This window comes from Cupressus sempervirens, chromosome 8 (genome assembly GCF_028749045.1).
Source record: "Cupressus sempervirens isolate cs-2001-9-10 chromosome 8, ASM2874904v1, whole genome shotgun sequence".
Lineage (NCBI taxonomy): Eukaryota > Viridiplantae > Streptophyta > Pinopsida > Cupressales > Cupressaceae > Cupressus > Cupressus sempervirens.
In genome coordinates this window covers 147,995,828-148,022,849 of record NC_143125.1, presented here as the reverse complement: position 1 = coordinate 148,022,849, position 27,022 = coordinate 147,995,828, and the positions used below count along the sequence as shown (strand labels likewise).

Here is a 27,022-nt window from a genome sequence, read left to right as displayed (position 1 = left end):
TCAGAGGCTGCCAAACCTGTGGAGAAGGAGACCCAAGAACGGGAGTTTGCAGGTTTCCAGGGAGACCCAAGAACGGGAGTTTGCAGGTTTCCAGGAAGGCTAAGGACGGGAGTTTGAAGCCATTCCATGTGCATGCTCATACAGAGTTTGCCTTTGTGCTGAACAGTGCAGATTTGTGAGTTTCCGGGTGTATTTTTGTAAGAGTTTGGTGTTTCCGGTTGAGTATTTCATATCAGTTTTGGTTGCTGCTGTATTTTAGACTTTAAGCTATTAAAATAGATCTGAATATATATATTGGGACGTGATTAAACTTCTGAGATAGATTATTAGTGTTCTTGTGGTGTTTCCGGGCATATTTTGTGCTATTTCGGGAGCCCGATGAGCATAGTTTTGGTCTTACATTTTTGAGCTGTTGTGTAAAGGCTATACGGATCTGGAAATGTCAATTTGTAGGCTGTTATGCTACTGAAAGTTCTGTAAAAATTTCCATTTTCAGATTTATTAGTAATTGGTGAAGCTGTGAAGCTTTTGGCACAATTTCTGGCATACCCGATTTGGGGTTTCTTGAGAAATTTGGAGGATCTTTGTGATATTAGTTGTTTGATTTTAAAGATCTGATTAGAGGTTGGAAATATCATGAAAAATCAGAAAAGGGACATTTCACCCATAGGATGGCCTTTCTTCTCATCATTCCTTTGAGCTAACCTAATGCGGGAATCATATGAGCAATGCATCAATCCAAAGCTAGGTAATTAGGGTTTGGGAGGTTTTTATGTGTCATCCCGATGAGAAGGTTTGGATCTTCTATTGATTTGTTCCTAACCATGATGAAGACAAACATTCAACGTTACATTGTGGTTTCCATGGAAGACATTGCAGAAAAGCAAGGTCAGTGAGCAGAAGAAGCTGTTCGTGCAGAAGAAAACATTCAAAACCTTCCTAAAGTCCAAAAATGAAGATAAGCAAATATGCAATGCCGATTCAGTACATGATTGGTTCATATGCGATCATAATAAGCTACATGGTGGAGAAAAGTCAAATGAATGAAAGAATGCACACCATTGGCCAGTTGACAAGTCAAATGGTTCAAAAGACCAAATCCAAATTGTCGATAAAGATCAAATCAACGGATTATGTTTTAATGATAGAAATATAAGTATTCAATGATGCATCTCGTTGGCCGTCAGATCGAAAATCTATGCTCCACGGAGTTTCCGGGACGGGGACGTTTTAGGGGACGGGAACGTGTTTCCGGTACGGGTACGGGTCGAAGCCAAAATTTAGGGGACGGGACCTCAGGGGACGGCTATAAAATATAGGGAATTTTAAATTTTTTATATATGGAGAATTAGACTTCTTTAGAGATATATTTCTGATATGCATACCATAACAATGATAAATCATAACATTGATAAACCATTCACCATAGAATACATGGAAATTGAAAACTATTAAGATTAGAATCAAAATGAGAATATGATATGATGATATATCCGAATATCGCATACAATTAGCAAAAATGCCCAAAGGCTCCAAGTATCAATCTATCATCATCATGCATGAAATGAAAATCAAAATGACACAATGAAAGTAAATACTAGAAGTGTAAATGAGATGTCCAACTCCATAATAATCAAAAGCAATAATGTATCTGAGTATCTGAAAAGCAGAAAGCCAAATATATGGCTGTCCTCTAGGAATCTAAATCTCTATCTAAATCAAGATCATCATCAATCTCATCCTCTGAATCACTGGCAGGGGTAGGCAGAGGGTCCTCATCCAATGGAACTCCAAGCAGCCCTGGGGGTGTGTTATCCTCATCAATCTGCAATGCATCCTCAGGATTAACATCCCAACGTAGTGCTGGAGTCTGTCGATACTCAAGACTCTGTCGCTCCTGTAGTCGCAATACACTATGAACAGCCACAAGCTTCTCTGATCGTCTAGAGGTAAGGTTGTTCCTCTTGACCGATTGAATGAAGCTATATGTAGACCAATTCCTCTCTGCAGCAGAGGAACTCGCAACCTGTGAGAGAAGACGGGTGGCAAGGGCTTTCAGCTCAGGTGCATCTCTACCATGCCATGTCCACCATCCAATCGGGTCCTTTTGAGCTAATGTAGCTCTATCAGTCCTCGCCTCTGGTCTACCAAATGTTGGACCACGAAGATTGGCAAAGTCAAGCCATTGCCCTCGAATTTTTGCAGCATCCTCTGCACTATACATTTTTGAAAGGGCCTTGAAGAAGCCGTCCTTCACCTATATTGAACAAACAAAAATTAAGAAGTGAGAACTTAGAGTTTATAAACTTTACAAATAAAATAAAATATTTAAAAATGTATTATAAAATCAGAATTCTTTAATAAATTAAACTCACCTCCTCATCATTAGATGGAAGCACTCTCCCAGGCCTTGGTGCATACCATTTTGGATTGACTGCATAGGCTGCCATATGAAGTGGGTTGTTCATAGTGTTCCACCTTTTCATTACAATGGGCTTAAGATGCTCCTCGTAGAACTCCAAAGTAGGTTCCTTATCTTTAACAGCTTGCTTGATCTGCCCAAGCATGCTATCAAAAGTCTCATAAATCTCTCCAAGGCTAGGAGAGTCAGTATCAGCATATCTAATGACCTGCACAATAGGGTCAATGAAGGAGCAAATGTATCTGCAAATGAAAGAAAATTGCAAGTGAGAAACATAATATGTTAAAAAAATCAGCAAGTGCTTAAATCAATTTTTTTTTTTTATTAAATCAGCAATAATAACAATTATGATATCCACCAATTCTTAAGTTTCTTACCTCATTGTGGTCCACCAATGTTCATCTAGGATTCTTCGTTTGACAAGTCTTCCATCTGGGGTGCTTGATTCATGCCATCTATTCCACTCTGCATTGACCACCATGGATTGTAAGGCCTCTTGGACCTCAAGCATCCTCTCCAACAAAATGAAGTAGCTAGCATATCGAGTCTCCACAGGCTTGAGGAATTCTTTTTTGGAAAATGTCCTAAATAATGCAAGAGATGTGTGATGATTGCAAATAAACATTTGCACGTCTCTAGCCTCAAACACCATAGTCTTTATCCAATCAATTTTCCCAAAGTCCTTCAAGGTGTTATTCAATGCATGTACACAACATGGGGTCCAAAAAATGTGTCTATAGGTGCTCTCTATTATCAATCCAGCTGATTTACACACACGGGCTGAATCAGTGACTACTTGCACAACATTTGAAGTCCCTACCTCTTCTATAGCATCCTTCAAAATCTGAAATTGGAAGGATGCATCCTTCTTTTTTCCCGAACAATCAATGGCTCTAAGAAAATAGGCCCCTGCTATACTAGTGACAATAAGATTGATGAGTGGCCGATGTTTGATATCGGTCCAACCATCCATGATAATAGAACATCCATCACTCATCCATGTTTGCCTCATATCCTCCATCAAAATGTTTACTTTTGAGTACTCTTTGTCAAGGATAGTGGTGCGTAATTTAGTCTCTCCTGGTGGTACAAATGAGGGACCAGCAGCATAAATATCTTTGCACATTTGTTTATAGAATGAGGAACGAGAAACATGGTATGGTATGCCATGAGCAACAAGAAATCTGCCAATGGACTCTTCAGCTCTATCTTTTGCTTGTATGTTAAATAAATCAGCCACATTGGTATCTCTCTTAGTCTTGGCCTTTCCCTTCCCTTTACTAACAGTGCTAGTGGGAGTCAATGAGGGTGTGGGTGTGCTACTCATAGGACCCCCGGATTTCAATAACTCCCCCTCCACATACAACCTATTGGCCTCAAGTTTTTCTTCCTCCGTAATTTTTTTGCAACCTTTCACCCCTTGCCCACCTATCCATAAAAGATGGCAATACACTCTTGTGTAGCTCCCAAACTAATGCTTCTTACATAAATGACACTCCCATTCCCTACTACCCCCCGAATTTTTCTTCTTATTCTTGTCTACTTTTGTGGCAAATTGTAGGAGAGGTTTCTTAGGGTTGAATGGGCCTTTGGCATATTGTTTTAAGGCTTTGGAAGGGCACTCAAATGGATTAGGCATAGGGACATCTACATTAGGCTCATCAATGGCTGCCCTAGGTCTTTTTCTTGGTCTTTGTAATTGTGACACTTGAGTTTCTTGCATGGCAACTTCCATGCTATCACTACTTCCCTCACTCTCACTGCTGCTCATGTTTTTGCCTTTGGATTTTACAATGATTTATAGTATACTACTGCAAGTTATAGAAAAAAAAAATATTTCAATGTTCCATTAACATGCCCTCTTTATGTCATTGAAAAAAATGAAAAATGACAACAAACAACAATGAAGTTTGAATCAAACAAAAAGAAAATAAAAAACATACCTAGAATGAAGTAGAAATGAAGGCAAAACTTTCTCTTCCACCTCCAAAACACACTCCTCTTTTGTTGTTGTTGAATGTTCAATGTTTTCCTCTTCCTCTTCCCAACTTGCAAACAACTCCAAATGAGCAATGAGCTCCAACTTTAACTATTTAAGAAGACACATTAGGGTTAACAACTTAACATCCATGTGGGCCCTAGGCGGAATAGAAAAGATTAAATTTTTTTTAAAAAAAACCATTTTTTTTAACTTTTTAACTCACCCATGGCCGGCTGGAAAATAGGGGACGGCGTGGGCAAAAGGGTACGGGCGAGGGACGGGAACGCCGTCCCCGGTACGGAAATCCGTACCCAAGTTTCCTACGAAATTTTTTTTTGCGTTTCGGGGACCGTCCCCTTTCCCCTCAAAAAGGGACGTCGCAGGGTACGTCCAAAATCCGTACCCGCGTCCCCGTTTCGTACCCGGTACGGGTACTAGGGTACAGAGGCAGGGGACGCGTCCCCGTGGAGCATAGTCAAAAATAGATCTACGCTTGTCGCTATATCCTTAAAAAAAGTTGCATGAAGAATAATACTGGCGACATAACGACAGAACGACACGTGTCCTGTGGGCCATCACATTTCACGAGATACAGGCAGAACCTAGTCACAACTTGCCACAAAGAAAAGAAGGTCAATGTCAGGTTCTCCAAGCAATGGAATGGTGCCACCTGTCTGCCACAACATGCATAGCTAGAAAGTGGACCCACATAGCAAAGTAAAAGGGTTAACATCGTATTATCGCCACCATCAGATCGGAAAAAGATCTACGTTTGTCGCTATGTCGCTATGTAAAGTTGCTCAACTGTTATTCATAGCGACATAACGACAGTTCAACAAATGTACACAGAGGGACCTGCGAAGGAAGTTATAAACGAAGGGTTATAATGTTTTAATCGCAATCGTTAGCTTAAGATCGACGGCCCGAATTCAAAACTGCAGTGACTATTCAAATATGAATAATACAGACTTGGCGCGAAACAACAGAATTCGAAGAAAATAATGATTTTCTACAAGATTCTTGAGATTGCATGAAGCTGAACAGTCGTCAGGTGTTTTCAGAAGTACCATGGATTCATAAGCATCGATGGAAAAGATGCCACGTGTTCATAGTTTCTTATTTTATTCTCTTTTTCATTTTGTGACCGTTGCTCTATTGAATTGAAGGCTAACAAAAGACTATAAATGTAACATTAACTGGTGATAAAAAGGTCAGCAAACTTGATGGTGAATTGGTTTGTAATTCCATTTACCCTTATTTGCTTGTCATGTTTTGTTGCCCATGCATAGATTAGTTCTACATTAAGAGTTGAAAGACAATTATATGCGATTATGTGATAATCATATGGATTCTATTTCATTTTGGTAATTACAGTGAAGGTGATTCCATTTACTTTCTTCATATATGGTTTTGTTTCTTCTCTTGTCATTTCATATCATGTTAGATAGTTTTATTGGAAAATGATAGATAAATGTGTATGAATCTATTAGTTATTGGTTGAATTCCATTTCATTCAAGGCTGATAGTGAAAGCAAATTCCATTTGCCCTCATGTGCATATCTCTTCATTCCTCTTTTGCATTTAGATGGTTATTCTGCATTTAGAATAAAATTAAGGGATAAAATCTCAAGATAATCTACTACAATCATTCTATTGGGTGTGATAGGTTATTCAAATTCATCTTGCCTGAATTGTTTGTGCCTACAAATAATTTGGTTATCCTTTACTGCTCTCAGGTTAAGAGCTTATGATGTCAAAACTTCTGATCTTGTAAAAACATATTCATTGCATATCATTGTAGATCATAAGGAGTTGTACCTAGTAATTCAGAGGGCGGTGATAGAACATATACACTAACACATTTTTTGGTAAACATCCTTTTGTCTCTTAAAATTTCTAAAACATTGGGAATCAAAGAGCCAGGTTATAAAATCGAATAGGAGGACAAACTATTAACCAACAGTTTTTGGCGACTCTACTGGGGAGATTTAGATGAAATCTCTAAATAAGTTTCCTTCATATTAATTTGCAATCTAATTCCATATATATGAGTTGCAAGAAAAAACTTCTAGTAGTCAAGTGTTTGTCATAAGAACTTGATACCAATTTTACAGCCTCAACCTACTGAAGACAAGAAGCAAAATCAAAGTCGAAGACTAGTAAGGTAAATTTAAAATACTATTTTATTTTATACACCCTGGATTCCAAATATACCAGGAGTGCCAAGGAGAAAGGAAAGATTGACCCAATATACGAAGAGCTCAAGAAAGCCAATTTTCCTATCCTAGAAGACCTTTGCAAAAGAAGAACACATGCAAGGGAATCTGTGACCAAGCAACCCCAAGATACTCTCTTGTCTGCAGTTTTTCCTCCTAATAGAACACAAAGGAGTCAATCTTCTTCTCCTCTTGTTGTTAGGGCCTCTATTCCTCCTACTTTTGATGCTTTTTTGTTGATTGGTGCAACACTTCCACTTTCTATGACTTTTCAGACAAACCAAATCACTGTACCAACAGCTACAGCACAGCTAATAACGATTTGCCAAGAGCGTCAAGGAAGAATTTTCCAAAATTTAATGGTGATGGTACCACTTCCGCAGAACAGCACTTAAGTGTTTTCCATAAGGCTTGTGGTGTAGTGAATCCTCAACATGAAGATGTGGCTATCAGAATGTTTGTAGATACACTGGTGGACAATGTTGCTGATTGGTTTCAACTTTCAAGACCTACCTACAGGATGCATCACAAATTGGGACACTATGAAACAAAGGTTTGAGGAACGTTATAAAATTACAAAAGATGCACAAGTATTGGTGTTGCAATTAGCACAGATAAAGAAAGAACTGTCAATTTCCATGAGAGATTTAATGCAAAGTTCAACAAACTCATCAAAAGAATACCTGATGCAAGTGCACCTACAAATGATAATAAGAATACCTTCTACATTAGCTCTATGCCTCCTGATTTGGGATATCAAATTAGAAGAGCAAACGTGCAAGCTGCCCAGACACTAGTTGTGGAGATGGAGGATGACATGATAGCCTCTGGTAAGTGGAAAAGGGAATTCCAATCTGGAACCATGGGTAATACAGTTAGTACTTCTAATAATACAGAGGCTATGCTTCAAAAATTGTCTAATGAGCTCATTTCATTGAAGAAACAAATTAATAGGCCTGCTCATTCCTTTCATCAACCTCATCAAGAAGGTTATAGAAACTCAAATGGAAGTAAAGCACTGCAAATACCACCTATTCAACAAAGATCAACAATTGAAGGTGCCCCAAAAAGACAAAATAGGTGTGCTTTTCATCTAAGGGCAGATCATGATGGAGATACTTGTGCTGATATGATCAGATATAGACAAATAGTGGATAACAAAGAACAAACAAATGAATATCCTGAAAGTGAGGATTATCATGCTCCTTGTGGCAACTCTGAAAATTATTTCTTGGAGTATGAATCAAATTCAAAAGCAAGAGGTGACTTTTTTGCTACTCTAGAAGAACCTTAGTTAATAGTAATGACCAAAGGTCAGAAGAATAGAAATCAGACTAACAATTCAGTTCCTGTCAAGAATAATGCACCATCAAACAAAGCTGATAAAGATAATGGCATAGTAACCTCATCTTCACAAAAGGAATACAAAGGTAAGTCAGCTAATTCCTTTGACATCATACAATACTATGAAGAGGTAAGAATCTAGATATCTCCATTGGATTACTTGAAGTCTAATCCTGATCAATTGCAAAGATTAGTTGAGCATTGTAATAATACGGATGGGGGTCATGTTAATATTAATGCTGATGTTGATCACCACAATGAAACTAGCACTAGTGGAACTTCTTTGACTGATGAAGATTTTGCACTCCCTAAGTTGTTTACAGAAGAAGAACCTTTTGTCTTAGTAACATGCCCAAATGAAAAACCGGATCCCTTCTACATTTCTTTGTTCATCAACAGAAATAGATTGAGTAATTGCATCATAGATTCAAGAGCCTCTAATAATGCAATCCTTGCTTCTATAGCAAAAGCTTTAGGACTTCGATTGACTAAAACTTTCAGTAGATGTTATTCAATGGGTGCAAAACAAGTGCCTTTGCTTGGACAGATTAAAGATGCTCAAGTTGCTCTTGTTGCCTATCCTTCCAAAAGGCTAAAACTCGCTATTCTAGTGGCAGACATCCCTGCAAGTTATGACATGCTCCTAAGCAGAAGTTTCTACAAAGACATGGAGGGAGAGATAAATTTAGACTGGTCTTGTGCCACTATCCAAGTTGGAGATAAAAAGGTGAAGCTAGAACCAGAAGAAAAGGCAAAATTCATTGTCTTGAAATTAGATGATCGTAGGTCTCAAATCTTGTATCATGAAATGCAATTTGGTAATTATATGTTGTTCTCTAACACCCCTTATATTTCAAAAGAATCAAAACAAACTAAAGGTGATCAGTTGTGGACTCTGGAATTTGATGGCAGTTGTGCTAATGTTGGTCCAGGTGCAGGGGTAGTGTTGACATCACCTAGTGGGGAAATGACTTGCTTGGCTTATAAGTTAGATTTTAGAAGTACTAACAATACAACAGAATGTGAAGCTCTTCTCCTTGGAATAATGGCAGCAAAACAAAAAGGAGTCAAGATACTTAAAGCTGAAGGAAATGCAGAGTTGGTGGTAAGACAAGTCAAAAATCAATATGCAGTAAAAAACTCAAGATTGAGAAGTTATCGTAATAAGGTGTGGGATGAAATTGAGAGTTTGGATGCCTTCTCAATTACATCAGTACTCAGAGAATTCAATTCAAGAGCTAATTCTCTGGCAGTCTCTACATCATTGCTCTAACCACATCCTAACTTTAAAGATTAAACCTATAAAGAAGTTCTATTCAGGCCTAATGTCCCTGATAATGAAGACTCATGGCAGGTGTTTGAAGATGATAAACACATACTAAAATTCATTGAAGGGGAAGATCCTTTTGAATGCTTGTATTTTAAAGGAAGCACTAATTCTAGTGACAATTGACAAAAAGGAAACAGAGCCTGATATGATTCAATTGAAAGGTAATAAGATTCCATCCCATCTAATCTCTTTAGAAAAACTTTTTGATAGGCATGATGCATAGATAAAGAGGAAAAGAGATAACAAAGGAAAAACTTGAGGTGAAAATGGAGTCAATATAGGGACAGAAGTCAGCCCAAAGATGATAAACATAGGAAAGTGTTGCAAACTAGAGGAGAGGGTAGAGATCAAGAAATTACTTATTGAATTTCAAGATGTATTAGGTTGGAGTTATGACGACCTAAAGAATTTCATGGATGGAAAGTTCAAACATGAAATCCCTCTTAAACCAAAAGCAACAACATTCAGGAAGAAACAAAGAAACTATGACCCCATAGTTGAAGGAGAAATCTTTAAGCAAATTGACAAAATATTGCAGGCCGGGATTATATACCCTATTCATCATTCTACTTGGGTTGCTAATATTGTGCCAGTGAGGAAGAAGAATGGAGATAAGGATTTGTGTAGATTTCAAAAATCTAAATCAAGCCTCACTCAAAGATGATTTTGCTCTCCCTAATATGAATCATCTTTTACAAACTGTTGTAGGATCAGAAATGATGTCCATGTTAGATGGATTTTAGGATATAATCAGATTCAGGTGGATGAAGCAGATCAGTTCAAGACTGCATTTACTACACCATGGGGTACTTTTTCTTACAACAGAATGCCTTTTGGCCTAATCAATGCAGGTGCAATTTTTCAACGTGGCATGAATTTGGCCTTTGAAGATTTGAAAGATATAATTATTGTCATATACCTTGATGATTTGACAATCTTTTCCAAGAAGAGAAAAGATCATATCAGATCATTCAAGCGAATCAAAATAATTCCTTCAAATTTGCATATCCCACTGAAGAAACCCTGCCATGTTCTTATAATGGGCAGGATTTGAAGTTGTATCAAATGCAAAATTGAAAGCAGGTAACCCCTGCATAGTAGTTAGATAGGTAAGTTTTCCTTTCATGAAGTTTGCTTTAGATTAGTTGCTTGTTTTCCTCGGTAGTTTGTTGTTGTTTTCCTAGTTTATTTTGTTCTTTTTGTTTTCAAGTTGTCACCTTTGTGCTGAACCAGAGACTACTAGAGTTCTTTCAAGCATTATCATGCTTAAATATCTAGACAGAGCCAGTTGTTGCCCAAGTTTCAGTTCATATATTTTTTGCTTTAAGGTTTTGAGTCAAGTATCAATGTCTTAAGTCTGAGTCTACATTGCCCATAGGATGGCCTTTCTTCTCATCATTCCTTTGAGCTAACCTAATAAGGGAATCATATGAACAATGCATCACTCCAAAGCTAGGTGATTAGGGTTTGAGAGGTTTTTATGTGTCATCCCAATGAGAAGAATGTCTGGATCTTCTATTGATTTGTTCCTAACCATGATGAAGACAAAGATTCAACATTACATTGTGATTTCCACGGAAGACATTGCAGATAAGCAAGGTCAGTGAGCAGAAGTAGTTCATGCAAAAGAAAACATTCAAAACCTTTCTTAAGTCAAAATATGAAGATAAGCAAATATGTGTCGTTGATTCAGTACATGAACGGTTCAGATGCAATCATAATAAGCTACATGGTGGAGAAAAGTCAAATGAATGAAAGAATAGACAACATTGGCCAGTTGACAAGTCAAATGGTTCAGAAGACCAAATCCAAATTGTCAATAAAGATCAAATCAACAAATGATGATTTAATGAGGATGATGTTTTAATGATGGAAATATAAGTATTTGATGATGCATCTCATTGGCAATCAGATCGAAAATAGATCTACGCTTGTCGCTATGTTGTTATAAAAAGTTGCATGAAGAATAATCCTGGCGACATAATGACAGAATGACACGTGTCCTGTGGGCCATCACATTTCACGAGATATAGTCAGAACCTAGTCACTAAATGCCATGAAGCAAAGAAGGTCAACATTAACTTCTCCAAGCAATGGAATGGTGCCACCTATCTACCACAACATGCATAGCTGGAAAGTATACCCGTATTGCAAAGTAAAAGGGTTAACATTGTAATATCGCCATCGTCAGATCAAAAAAAGATCTACATTCGTCGCTATGTCACTACGTAAAGTTGCTCGACTATTAGTCATAGCGACGTAACCACAGTTCAACATGTGTACATGGAGGGACCTACAGAGGAAGTCATAAAGGAAGGGTTATAATGTTTTAATCGTGATTGTTAGTTAAAGATCAACAGCCCAAATTCAAAACTGTTGTGACTATTGGAATATGAATAATATAGACTTGGCAAGAAACAACAGAATATGAAGAAAATAACGATTTTCTACAGGATTCCTGAGATTGCATGAAGTTGAACAGTCGTTGGGTATTTTCAGAAGTACCATGGATTCATAAGCATTGATGGAAAAGATGCCATGTGTTCATAATTTCATATTTTATTCTCTTTTCTATTTTGTGACTGTTGCTCTGCTGAACTATAGGGTAACAGAAAGACTATAAATGTAACCTTATTTGGCAATAAAAATGTCAACAAACTTGATGGTGAATTGGTCTGTAATTCCATTTACCCTATTTGCTTGTCATGTTTTGTTGCCCATGCATAGATTAGCTCTACATTAAGAGTTGAAAGACAATCAAATGTGATTCTATGATAATCATATGGATTCTATTTCATTTTGGTAATTACAATGAAGGTGATTCCATTTACTTTCTTCATATATGGTTATGTTTCTTCTCTTGTAATTTCATATCATGTTAGATAGTTTTATTGGGAAATGATCGATAAACGTGTATGAACCTATTAGTTATTGGTTGGATTCCACTTCATTCAAGGCTGATAGTGAAAGCAATTCCATTTGCTCTCATGTGCATATCTCTTCATTCCTCTTCTGCATTTAGATGGTTCATCTGCATTTAGAATAGAATTATGGGTTAAAATCTCAAACAATTTGGTTATCCTTTACTGCTCTCAGGTTAAGAGCTTATGATGTCAAAACTTCTAATCTCATAAAACATATACATTGCATATCATTGCAAATCATAGGGAGTTGTACCTAGTAATTCAAAGGGTAGTGATAAAATACTTACACTAACCCATTTGTTGGTAAACATCCTTTTGTCTCTCTAAAACATTGGGAATCAAAGAGTCCAGTTATAAAATCTAATAGGAGGACAAACTATTAACCAACATTTCCAAAAATCTGATGTTACAACAAATTCAGCCTTAGATGATACCTTCACTATGATTGCAACTTCCAATCAATTTCAAGTCAAACTTGGTCTTCCTTGGTTACATCCATAAAATTCATGCCCTTTCCTATTCACAAATGTCGAAAATTTCCTCATTACAGAGAAATCGTGACTATTAACCATGGTCTTTATCAGCCTTGTGCCACAAGACTTAGTGGATCTTGATTTCTTTTGGTCTTCTATGCCTCAACCAATCCAAACCTATGTTGACCATCTCTTTTGATCATATCAAGCCTACAAAGTCCATAAGACTTGTGAACTTAGCAAACCTAAGGATGTTTTGTTTGTTCGTTCTAAACTCGGTCTTCTTCCTACACCACCTATATATGCTTTATGTTCCACCTCCTATAGCTTATGAACATTTCTGATGCCATCTCTCAACCTAGTGTGGTTCCTTTTGTTCTTCCTCCTAAAGAATAAAAGGCCCCAATGTTGATTTATTCTGGCACAAACCAAATTTCTAGCAAAACCAAACATAATCCTCATGCTTGTTACCATCATTGTAAACATTGTGCTAGAACTCATCAATGTGCTTCCCAAAATATTGTTTCACCTAAAACACCTGTTCATGCTTTGATTCGCTTTGATCAACCCATGCTTGAGCCAAAGGAGGAAGTTAACTTGAGAAAAAAGAAATTGAACAAACATGACACTTCTACTTGTATCTTGGGTTCTATTACAATTAATTTAGATGAAGATACTCTTGATGATGATGCCTTTAATGCTAGCAATGATGACATGTATGAGCTTATTGATGTTAATCACGATTTGCTAGCTATTCTTTCATAACAATTACCTATCACTTCTAGTGACAAACATAGTGACTCATATTCAAAGCATGGTCTTTGTTTGGAACTAGCTATTGTTTCATCTATCGTGCTTGATGTTACTCCTCTTGCAAGTTCCCCACCTTTACTCTACAATAGACTTGGGAGGAGGGGGGCCGGAGGATACACTTGACTAGCTCCTTTTGAGTGGTTGATTTTGTGTGTTTGCCTATCGGAATGTGCTTCCCCCATGATCTGTTGCATATTATATGTTTTATTTAGCTTTATTTAAATAACCCTCGTTGCTTCATTGGTGCAAGGTGATAAAGGAATCAAAATGTTGTGTCATTCCTCTATTTGTATCTCACTTCTTCTATATGTTGTTACGTGTTATGTCGTACATGTGCCACTATTCGTAAATGTGTCTTTATGTTGTCTAATTGGGGATGATGTAAAACGGTAACTACCTATTCTTTCTTGTCTTTGTGATGTCATCCCACAAATACTCTTCTTCATAACTCTTAACGTGTCATTCTTCCATTGTCTTGTAGTTCTACTACCTTTGGGGAATGATGACAATTCATTTCAAGATAATATCTCATGTATTAGCATATTATCATACGGACCTCATAGCTAGTAAATCCCTTCTGTGCACTCTTTTGTCATGCCCTTATTTCCCTTGATTCTTGTGGCATCTCATAGTGGAAACATTTCTTATAGGAGGCATATGCTTCATTAAAGCCATTGCACTCGTTAAGGCATTTGCACTCACTTCAACATGGGGGCATATGCTCTGCTTTGTGTTTCACATTTTCTATAAACAAATTGATTTGACGCAATCTCTCTTGTGTTTGACCAAGGAGACAATGATTGCCTTGTGTTCATCTTTTTTCATTTAGTCCCTAAGGAGACAATGCTTTCCTTAGGCCTAATCACTTTCTTTTGATCCCTAAGGAAACAATGTTTTCCTTAGGCTCGATCACTTTCTCTTGACCCCTAAGAAGACAATGCTTTCCTTACATTCAAATGTTCCTTTATCAGATCCCTTGATGGAGACAATGATTTCCATAAGGTTTGAACGTTTTTGATGGATTGACTAGCATAACACAGATTGCTAAACCATTCAATGTCATCTTTAGAGGCTTTTTCCTTTTTCTACAGTCCATAGTAAGACAACCTCTTACTAGGCTAGTGATCACACTTTTCTCTCTTTCAAGCGATGCCTCTTATATTGGTGTTGTATTAAATGGAAACTTGAGTCACTTAGGGGCTTGATGTTTCTTTGTCTTTTTATGCATTCAATCTACTTTAACCTGAGCATGAACTTGTCTCATACTCCTACTAAAGTAGGGGATAAATGTATCGTCCTAAAAAATTAGAACCCATTATAATACCACATTTTGATCACTATCCCTCCATATGAAGTTGTTATTTTCATTGATCCTATTATTAGACATTGTTTGCTCATTAACTAACACTATATGATTGACGTAGATAAACAATTTTTTGCAATCACTATTGCATTCAACAAAGGTATGGATTTATGGATTAGTCGTCCTAATTGGTAAATCCCGTAGAAGTCAATACGTGATCCTCTATCATGGGTAGTATGCACATGGTTGTTTTGTTTATATTGCCTCTATTATTCTAGTGTTTGACACTTTGATCAGTTGATAAGATATTTTGACCAAGTCCACATATATATGTCACTCCAAATCGAGTATTTTCCCACGACATTAATATGATCTTAGGGATGGATATTATATTGCAAGATCTCAAACTCGTTATTTTATGGTCGTAACTTTTATTGTACATCGGTTTGGTAACCAATATCATAATTACAAGGTCTTCGCATATAGTTAATAAGCTTGACCACTAATGATGTATCCATGTTGTAGTGCTTGGATACGTATTTGGCATATAAATTTCAATCTTGAATTAAAATTTATTAATTGCATATCTTTTAAATTTAAGGACATTACAGTATCCCCTTTTGGAAAATGCTTTCCCACAAGCATTCTTATATTATGCATGATCCCTGGATCCCATACATGGAAGCACCATCTTAGCATGATATGACTTTGTTCATAAGCATGTTTATTCATTATGATATTGGTAAAGATTTGAATAGTTAATCTCCATGAGATTAGTAGATCTTCTATTGGATTCATCTTAACTAGAACACGATGATAGAGGTAATTATCCTGCACAAGGAATGTGATGAAAGTATGATTCCCTTTTGCTAACAAGTTTGAATAATCAGTTCTTGCCCTTTGATACAACGTTATAATCTTTTCTTGGACCACATCCTTGGGTACTTTGTATGGAGAACCTTAAGGGATACCAATATGTGATCTCGTCATTAGGTTCAAATAGTTTGGAAGGCCTCCTTGAGGGAAGGTGCACCGGGATCCCACAATCTGCTTTCATCTTTGCCTTTGTGTGATTTCAGAATAGCTTCTTCATTTATTTCTCAGAGTGGGTTGGCATAAATATTGTCCTCTTCAAAAGGTTAAAGATTGCCCATCTACAAACTCAAACTCATCATTCTTTGACTTCCCTTCATTTGATTTTTGTGGGTCATCTTTCAAGCTATTATCATATTTCCATTCCCTTAATGTCAATTCCCCATGATTACCAACCTCATGAAGATGGAGCGGAATACACAAAGTGACTGAATTAGAAGCATTTTCGCTCTTTCTCACTCACAAGTGTTAAGTGTTCTTTGGAAGATGGAAAAGGATTTTGATTGTCAACCTCCCCATAAACTGAATTTATTTCAACATTTATTATGTCATATCCCATGTGTGATCTTTCGAACGAAGTAAGGTCAACGTTGTCATCCTCAAGCATGTGTGCTTAGCTAATTTGTGATATAGGGAGATTCAATAGCCTCCTCTCCTGTCAAATATTTGATGATTATATTTCCTTGTAGTGCCCTCTGATTATCTCTTGCTTGGTCCTCTCTTAGGGTCTCATGCGGTGCAATTTCTTTTAGCTTAATCGCTTCCAATGCTTTTAGCAGCATGTATCATGAGGGGTGGTTGGATGAGACTCTAGATGTACTTGTTCTTTTGCAACTCTTTGAAGTCTTCATGCTCTCCACTTCTTTCTTTGAGATCAAGTGGTGACTTGTTTTCTTTTAAGGTTCATGCTTTATTCGTAGATCAATGTAATCCTTGAAAGATGTGTCTTGTTGAAGACCTCCTTTTATCCAATCTAGCCGGTATTGATCTTGTAAATCAATTAAAGTGGGTTTTGCTCTCTTGTCGTTCCTCCTTCAAAAGAAAAGTAGGAAACATTGGTATATATGTAGGGGCATGATGTCTTGAGCATTCATCAATTCTTGTTTTTTCCTAGTGTTTGGTGGGTATCCTACTAGCTTAGCCATTTTTTCTTGAATCTCTCTTTGTTCTTTAATGAATTGATCCAATCGATTGTTGAGTCTTTCATTTCTCCCATTTTGATCCTCTTTTTATGTCAGTTTCTCACTTGTTTCCATTTCCATTGATCTAAAGTACATTAATCCCACAAGCTGGCAGCATTGTAGCTCTGATACCGATTGTACTATCCTCTTTTTATTAATATTAGGAAACTACGGGAATTACTAGATTCTTTCTACAAATGTGTGCAAATGTAATGTGATGTGAAAGCAATAATAATGAAATAGTATATGACTGGTAATTCTAAATGCTATAATATAAAAGGAACTAATGAAATATAATGCAATTGGTATACTAATGCAGCAATGTATAATGTACAATGCAATGTCAATGCAATTAGATGGATAATATGTTTATATTTACAAATTGTAATTCCAATGCCGCAAAGGAATAGAAAGCTTAGAAGGCTATGTCCGCAATGATAGTTCAAATCTCAATGGGATTCTACGGCTATCTCTGATAAGTGATATGACAATATAGAAAATGCACATTCCCTGCTAGCCATCTCTGATAGATAATGAATTATATGCTGCAATTATAGAGAGATCACTGGCAATATGCCATCTCTGATATTCTCTAAAGTGTTTATACAATCTGCTCTTTCCATGGAGCCGTCTTTAATATAGAAATATAATTATGCTATGTATCGTGTCGTCTCTAATCTGTTGTACATTACTTGCACTTTGAATGTATCTATATGATTGCGATAGCAACTGTATGCTCAAATAGACAAAAAGTCCATAAGGGACCAAATATAAAATCAATTCTTAATTCATACTTCCCAAATGATATGATTGCATTCTCATACATAGTGGGAATTAACATCATGTCTCCTCGACATCATTTGCATCTTTTCATAACTACCCTATAAGCTTGAGTAGTCATACAACTTAACTGCTTATCAGTGACCATAAAATTACTGATAATTATCCACATAATCATTTTGCCTTCACCTCGCAATGTTAATACGATATGTGTCAATATTCGCCAGTAACTCAGGTCTGCAAATAAATGATTTCTTATTATGGTAGTTCAATATTGGTGTATCATAAGCTCTAACTACATTCTAATCACTATCACTCAATATGAAGTTTCTATTTCACTGATCCAACTATTAGACACCATTTGGTTAATAATCAACTTTGTATGATTGACAAAGATAACCATTTTTTTGCAGTCACTATTGCACTCAATGGAGGTATGGATTAATGAATTAGTCTTCCTAATTGGTAAATCCCATAGAAGTCAACACATGATCCTCTATCGTGGGCCATATGTGCATGGTCTTCTTGTTTATACCGCCTCTCTAATTCTAGTTCTTGACCATTTAATCAGTCAGCAAGATATCTTGATGAAGTCCATGAATATATGTCACTCCAAATCAAGTATTTTCCCACAACATTAATATGATCTTAGGGATCGATATTAAATGAAAGATCAAAACCCCAACATTTTATGGTCGTATTATTTTTTGCACATTGAGTTGGTAACCAATATCATATTTACAAGGTCTTACATATAATTAATAAATTTGACCGCCAATGATGTATCCTTGTTGTGGTGCATCAATACACATTTGGCATATAAATTTCAATCTTTGAAATTAAAATTTAATCATGGCATATCTTTTAAATTCAAGGAAATTACAATTCCCTTTTTGTGCATTTAGATATCTAGATATATTTTGTTTGTATTTACATCATATTGTTATAATCTATGCATTTGGATATCTAGGTTCACCTCCATTATACATTTTGGTGAACCTGACTAATTACATTTCCATTTTGATTTTGTTGTTAGATTCCCTTTGTATCTATTTTGTGTTACAATCTATGCATCGGGATATCTAGGTAATATTTGCTTGATCTCTTTCATATTGTTTGCATCAAGATATATAGGTTTATATCTTTGTATCTAGATCCACATTATAAGCTTTTCGTTTTCATAGTTGCATCTACTTGAGTTTGCTCTACATTATATGTGTGAATTTGATAATTAAATGTTCTTTTCATAGAAGACTTTGTTTGGATTGCATATTTGTTTCAAATCTTATTTCTTGCATTGCATTTCTCTTTCCTCTCATTCCCTTGTGCATGAGTGTTATCATTTTGAGTCCAACTTCTAGCATTTCAATTAAAAAAAGTTGTAGACTTATGGGTTCCTTTGATCCCGAATCCTCTATCTTTCCTAGAAAACTTGATGACACCAACATGCATATTAGTGACACCAATCCTATCATGGAGAATAACGCTTCCCATTCTTCTCATGATGAAGATGAGGTTTTGCGAGTTCCTCCAGTGGAAGTCCAAAAACTTACCAATGACTTTGAGAAATTCGACTAATAGCTATCACAAGAAAACTCTAATCCTAAAGTCATTTCCATTGTAGGAGGTTTAAGGAAACTCATTCATAATGATGAACATGGTGTTAACATCTTGTTAATACCAATGTCTAGCCTATTGGCAATTGTGCTCAAGATTTAGGCCTCATTCCATCTACTACTAGTGTTGGGCTTCTATATGCCTATTTCTAGTTTGACTCCTAGTATCTCTACTTATGCTCCATCTATCATAACAACTTCAATTCAAAATCTCAATCCTACACATGTGAGCACTCCTAATCCTATTTGTCTTCCATTGTTTTAAGTGTGTTATGTGTTTCATTGTCTTCATCAATACCTGTTTACCATAGTGCCACCTTTTCATATTCAACTATTCCTTCGATTTCCAACAACATTCCTAACATTTGCAATGTATCCTCTCCTACTATCCTTGCTACCAATTCCACCATTAATAACTTGGCTCAAACTATGCCTTCTTTGCAATAACAAATTGCTTCAATTACTCAATCCAAGTTCACCATTCCTACTTGTGACATTGCTTTTTGGGATTTTTAGGCAAAAGTGGGCTTAGCCACTATAATATATCATATTATAACTATTCAAGGGCTCATGGAAGAAAGAACCAAAAAGAAAACCTCCAATCCCTTCTCATCTACAAATAAATGTCAAATTACAAAAGTAGTCAAATACTTGACATTGTTAATCCTTTGTCTTCGGATATCATCCCTACTATTATCCTACAAGGTATGGAGATTCCTCATCTTGAGACTTATACTGGTAAGATTGATCTTCTGTAGTTATTTTTCTTATGACAATAGGTTCATGGCTAAAGTTGTTACTAGAACCTTTCAAGAGAAAGCCTTAACAATGGTATTGATCTTTGCCTGCTTATTCTATTGATTCCTTCCAAAAGTTTTCTAATGCTTTCTTACAACAATTTCAAGATAACATTGGTCCTAAATTTTTCTTTGACTGATTTAATACATTGTAAACAAGATGTTAAAGAAAAGGTGACTTATTTCATTGGTAGGTTTAAGCATTTGCATGCTTAGATTTCTGATCTTGTGCTTGATATTGATGTGCAATGCATTTTCATTGTTAATTCACAAAATGACATTAGAGATAAGACTCTACTTTTTTTAATTCTCTTCTTTCACTCAATTGTGTGCAGTGCTTCATAATTATCAAATTCAAGTGAGTCGATTTGAGAGCACCGCTCCAATGGCTCTTGTTGATGAGAGTTATGTTGCATCTAACAATTTCAACAAGTGTTGTAAATGAAAAACCTTCATCAAAATCAACAACTCATCCAACATTGTTAATGAACCACTAGTAGTAACATCCAAAGTTGTGGCTCCTTTGTCATCTATTTTTAGACTTGCTCGTAATTATATTAATCTTTCTAAATTTTTGCATAAAGTCAAGTTGAAGTTGATTAATGCTAATGAGTTAACACTTCCTCATATCAAACCCATCAATACATCCAAACCTTTACCCAAACATTGATCACAAATCTTCCTGTCAATACCATCGTCAACCTAGCCATGATATTGAAAAGTGTTTCCGCTTGAAAACTACTATTCAAGACCTTATTGATTCTAGTGTTATATTAGTTGAAGGTGTTGATAATCAAGGAAACAAATTCGTAGCACCTCCTAATCAAAACTTGCACATTTATACCAACCCTTTGTCATCTGATTCAACCAATACCGTTGAATCTACCCAACCTTGGTCTTCTTCTCAATGGGTTGACTATAATAGGAAATGTGACGAAACCATCGTGTTGTTAACTTTGTTGATCAAGTCAAACCTAAACCTCAATTTATGCCTTGCATTACCTTTGACCCTACTGAGACAAAGTACCTAAAGATCAACTCTATACTGTCGCAAAGGTTAATGACCTTTATTCTCAAAGTGTGCTTATTGATCCTAATTGCATGGTGAATATAATAACTAAAGAACAGCATTTTAGTAGACAACTACAACATGATTTCCATGATAAATCTGATATTATGATAAGAGCTTGCAATGGTTTCCTTTATCCTTCCCATGGTTCCATTTTCTTTCTTGTTGAGGTTGGCGATGTAGCTTTAGATGTTACCTTCACTATGATTCCAACTTCCGATCAGTTTCAAGTCAAACTTGGTCTTCCTTGGCTTACCTCCATAAAAGTAGTGGCCTCTCGTATTCATAAATGTCTTAAATTTATGACGAAATCATTGTTGTTAACCATAGTCTTTATCAGCCTTCGGTCCCTCGAGACTCAATGGACCTTAACTTTTTTTTGTCTTTTAAGCCTTAACCAACCGAAACCTATTGTGAACATCTCTTTCGATCATATCAAGCCTACAAAGTCCTAAAGGCTTGTGAACTTAACAAACATAAGGATGTTCCATCTCTTTATCCTAGACCTGGTTTTATTCCTACAACTATTTATGCTTTCTTTCGGACCTCCTATACCTTATAAACATACTCCTAATGTCATCTCTCAACCTAGCGTGGTTCCTTCCATTCTTCCTCCTAAAGAAGAAAAGGCCTTGATGCTGATTAATCGTGACCCAAATCTAATTTCTAGCAAAACCAAACATAATCAGCATGCTCATGACCGTCATCATAAATGTCGTACTAGAGATCATCAATGTGCTTCCCAAAACATGTCTTCACCTATTGATGCTTTGATTCCCTTCGCTCAACCCATGCTTGAGCCAAAGGAGGAAGTTAACTTGAAAAGGATAGAATTGAACAAACATGACACTTTAATTTATATCTTGCATTCTATTACAATTAATTTGGATGAAGAAGATACTCTTGATGATGATGCTTTTGATGTTAAAAATAATATTCATTCTAGTGATTTTGATGAGATGTATGAGCTTATTGACATCAATCATGATTTCCTAACTATGTTCTCACAATAATTATCCATCACTCCTAGTGACAAACACAGTGACCTATCTTCACAACATGGTCCTCGTTTGAAGTTGGCTATTGTTCCATCTGACATGCTTGATGTTTCTCCTCTTGCGAGTTGCCCACCTTCCCTACACAATATAGACAAGATGGGAGGTAGGTGATACGCTTGACTAGCTCTTTTTGTGCAGTGTATTCTGTGTGTTTGCCTATTTTAATGTGCTTCTCCCGTGATGTGTTGCATGTTATATGTTTTATTTAGATTTGTTTGAATGACCCTTGTTGCCTTGTTGATGCACAATGATAAAAGAATTAAAATGTTGTACACTTTCTTCTATTTCTATCTCACTTCTAATGTATTTTATTACACGTCATGTCATGCATGTGCCACTATTCATAAATGTACCTTTGTGTTGTTGATTGGGGAGCAAAACAATAGCTACCTATTCTTTTTGTTCTGTGAGATGTCAACCCAAAAAGACTCTTACTTCTTCCATTGTCTTGAAGTTCAACTACCTTTGGGGAATGATAACAATTCACTTCAATATAATATCTCATGTATAATTATATGATCGTACTAACCCTAGAGCTAGTAGATCATTTAGATTCCCAATGCTTAGGATTCTTTCTACTTGATGTGAGTTTTATTCCACTACAACATGCAAAGTCAAATACTCAATGTTTTGAAGTGAAACACTAAACACCCAATATCATCCCTTGATATAAGGTCATCTCTCATGCTAAGCTTGCAAAGTAAGATCATGAAATAACTTCAAGGTTCCTTCAATTGCAGATACTCTCTCATTAAAATAATGTGATTTCTCAATAATCACTTAGGGTTCGTTTGGTTCCTGGAAGGTGACAGGAATTGGCTTTTTCAAAATCTAGATTTGAAAATTTTTGCTTTTGTTTCAAAATTGGCAAAATGGAATTAGCATACTGGACATCTAATTTTGCCTCAAAACCAGGTTTTCCAACTTCCCACTAGTAAGTAGGAATTGCAAATCAAAACCTGGTTATGTTTTTTAAGGAGTGTAAAAACATCAGATTGGACAGCTTTTTGAAATTTGCCTTCAACTCCAAGCTTACGCATAAAAATGAGTCTTTACACACATCTTCCGAGTAAAACAAACGATTTAAGTAAAATCCCAAAAATCGGAATGAATATTTACAAAACCTTGATTTGGCTAAACCAAGGTTTGTAGAAATCTTGGTTTTTTAAATTCCATGAACCAACAGACCCTTAGGGGACTCATGCTAGTCATTCAATGGATATCAACTTTTTGCACTTCTAAGGATTTCTCTTCACAACATGCAACAAAAATATGTTTGGTTTTCCGATTTTCCACTTTGACATAAACGATTACTTCTACTTCTATTTATGAATGCTAGAATCATGGATAGAATTGGATTTTACTAGATGTAGCTTAACCAGCGACTCCACCCACCTAGTGCAAGCTACCAAGGAACACTCAAATGGTTTTCACATCAATATCTTCTCTTCAATCTCATCAAATAGATGCAAACTAAAGAGTGAATATCAATTGAAGTGCTTTCATCAGCTAACCACATAAGGCACGCTTACAATCAGCAATAAGCTAGTGGCCCGAAATTATTCGAATCAAGCAAGTAAACATCTAGAATTACTTTCATTTAACTAAACTACTTCAACATGAAAATAAATTTACCCCAAGTGAAAGATTGAGGAAACCATGCAACACTTCAAAGCAACTTAAGTAATTCACCATGAAGAACCAACAATGAATTATCAATCACTTTGATAGCATTGTAGCAACAATTTGATCAAGTCTCTTCCTTAGCTAGCCTAATCTAATTTCCTAAACTAAAATATCTCTCTAGCTTCTAACTCCACTACTAATTTATGTTACAAATGAGAAAGTCTTGGCCTTCTATAGTTGTTCCTTACAATGCAGGGCCAAGATCGATTCGTGATCAAGGGCCACAATTAATCCCTACAAACCCTAATTAGGGTTGCCAAATTGTCAATCAATTGCATGAGGCCACCATACTGTCAACCAATAAGAACATTATGAAGATTTTGACAGCCAATGAGAAAATTGGACACTTGGCATGATGCGATTGAATGCTCTTAAATCTACAATTTTTGGACTGGAGACAACTTAGTGCTACCTAATCATCCTTATCCTGTAGATCTATTTAAAAGCATGTGCTTTGAGGCTCGTTGAATGTGTTTGTTAAGACTGCAAATAGTTCTTACTCAATTATTAGAAAGTATATTTTGATAAAGAGAAAACTTCTCTTGAAGCTCAACATTTCTAAATTTTGATTAACTCTTCTAAAACTATCAAGTTTCAACTCCTTGAGGAAGATTGTGATGATCCACATTCCCAAATTGCTTCATCTTTCGAGTCTTTCTTAATCCTCTGGAAGTTTTCCTCGTGGCCCTAACTTCAATGCAAACTTGAACCTTCTAATCTTCGCCTTTGAACTTGAACTTGCATTTGTAGTTGCTAAACTTGAGTGAACTTCTTGAAGTTTTCATATAGCTAGGCTTGACTTGGATTTCTACTTGGATGATTTGATCTCGTACCTCACTTCTCATTTGGAATTCTCGAGCTTGAACTTGAAGCATCCCATCTGTTGGTTCCCAAAATCACAAATTGGAAATCCAAGAGTCTACCACATCTCTGATAGGATTCCGCAATCAGTTATGGCCAACGAACGGGAATACTTCTCGGTTCCCCTGCACTTTAGGCTCCGCTACACCTAGGCGGGTAGACCTTCTCTTCGAACCTAATCACTTGGTTTAGAGCTTTTCTAAAGCAAATTTAAGCTTTGAAGAGTTCTTTGGCTAGCAAAGTCCTTGAACTCAATTAATATGAAACTGAATGTTGAGTGTTTAAAATGGTTGGATGTTTTGTATAATATTTGTAAATAATGGATTTGATACTTGTAGGAAGGAAGATATAGATTTTCTGACTTCAATAATAGAAAGACCAGTGTCTCTGCTCATTCAGGCAATAGAGTCAACTTCAGTGAATTTTCATGTACAAATTCATAAAGTTCTTAAGCATTTATACTGCCAACAATTAAATAATCAAGATGCGACAGATCAAATATTTATGCAATCTTAAATTAGTCCAGATTGAATTTTAACTCCTCTAGTAGGGAGACAAACTGGACACAAATACAGAAACAATTTGACATTTCACAATATCTCTGATGATCGAATTTAAAATTCTAAATGACCATGTCCACTTCTCTGACATTTAAATTGTATACAGAATTCCAAAAAATAATTACAAAGGACGATTCATTTGCAGTTTAAATCTCCACGCCTTTAATAATAAACAAAGAACATTTTATTTTATTAATTTACATTAGAAAAGCCATATTAAGCTCCTTATCCCTCCATACAAAATAATATAAAATGCTTCTTCTTTGAGAATATGAATCTGAATGTTTTTGAATATTGTCTTCTTGCTTTACATTCCTTCTTATTATTTATATCTTAAAAATTAAAGAAATGTGACTTTCCAAAATTAATAACTTATGTCTCTTCAGAGATAAATCGCACCGTTTAGTTTCATTTGGTGCCTTTGTATTAGACTTTACATAATAATATTTAGACTAATATCTTCAAACTTTAAAACATTAACTTCAAAATATTTTAGCGTAATTACTTTTGGTTTTTTATCGCCTTAATAGAATTGGTTTTTATTCAACTCCATCCTTTCACTGTGTGGCAAATCTTGGTCACTTCATTCTATGGGTAATGCCCAATCACTTCTTATTAAGGATACGTGATTCCCTCTGGGGTTTTGTATGAATTTGGAAGTTGTTTTTTGACCTCACAAAGTGAATTCCCTTAATCACTTATCGTCCTTCTCATTTTCGATGTTTTGAAGACTCCTGATGTTATCCAGGTTACAATCGAATATTGTTTGATTATGACGTAGGTATCCTGACTACTTGCCTTTGATCATAGTTCATATGTATTTCGAACATCAAATCTGTTAATTGACAAGATCAATATTCATTCGAACATTGATGTAATTGGTTGGGACTTTCCATTTCTACATATGTTGTAGTTGAAGATTGCCCAGACTATTCTAGACACCTCAATACATAATTGTTGTTGCTGTTGCATGGATTTTTCAATGTAAAATGTTGGCTCGTATATGTACAGGATTCTTTGTACCACATCTCTATATGCTTGTTTATGGACCCGATGCCTTCAGAAGCACACTATCATTCATATCCCATACAATTTTAAGCACTTTGTGACAATGATCAACATTTGCTCTTGTGGTATCTTCTAATGAATGGAGCTGGTGCCAAAATCACTACTTGGGAGAAATACAATCAACCATTCTTGTCTATGTTATGCCTCAACGCACGTCCCAGCTTTAAACTCCAAGCAATAACGTTGTTTTTTAGTTTATTTTCTCTACACACTCGTACAGAAGACTCAAGTTATGTATGGAAGGGAAGTGTTTGTAATTTCTCCTTAAAGGCTATCATCTCTAGCAATTCCTTTGAAAAACATGCTCTATTGTTTGCTTCATCATTCCTGTTCTTCCCATTGCCAGACCAGCTTGCTCATCTGAACTCTCACATTTGATGTTAACATTGTTGTTCAAAGGTGAGAGGAATAATGAATATGCAGAACATACAAGGAAAGTGTATATAAATTATGTAAGAAATGAGTTAGGTTGGATACAAAGGCACATTAAATAAGTGAAGTGAGTGTAATAAACAAATGTAGGATTTAATTGGAAGAAGTACTAAAGGCTTGGGTAAGATCTAGTGAAAAGATATGAGATGCTTTTATGAATTTAGGATCATCTAACATTTTTTGTCAAATGAAGGCAAAAGAATTTTGAGCTCCATCAATGGCTCTTGTTAGGGAC

The 27,022-nt window shown here is 35.9% G+C and overlaps 2 protein-coding genes across 3 annotated transcripts in view; both read right to left on the bottom strand.

Moving 5' to 3' along the window:
• The window catches only part of LOC149541977 (glucan 1,3-beta-glucosidase-like), a 98,826-nt gene that overhangs the window by 48,690 nt on the left and 23,114 nt on the right, over window positions 1–27,022 (bottom strand). The window lies entirely within an intron of this gene.
• On the bottom strand, window positions 1,599–4,875 carry LOC149541979 (uncharacterized). Its single transcript, XM_089797027.1, has 4 exons — window positions 4,366–4,875; window positions 2,800–4,230; window positions 2,376–2,664; window positions 1,599–2,257 (listed from the first exon to the last, which is right to left on the bottom strand). Exons 2-4 carry the CDS (start codon window positions 3,747–3,749, stop codon window positions 1,694–1,696), a joined length of 1,803 nt encoding a protein of 600 aa, XP_089653153.1. The 5' UTR covers window positions 3,750–4,230; window positions 4,366–4,875; the 3' UTR covers window positions 1,599–1,693.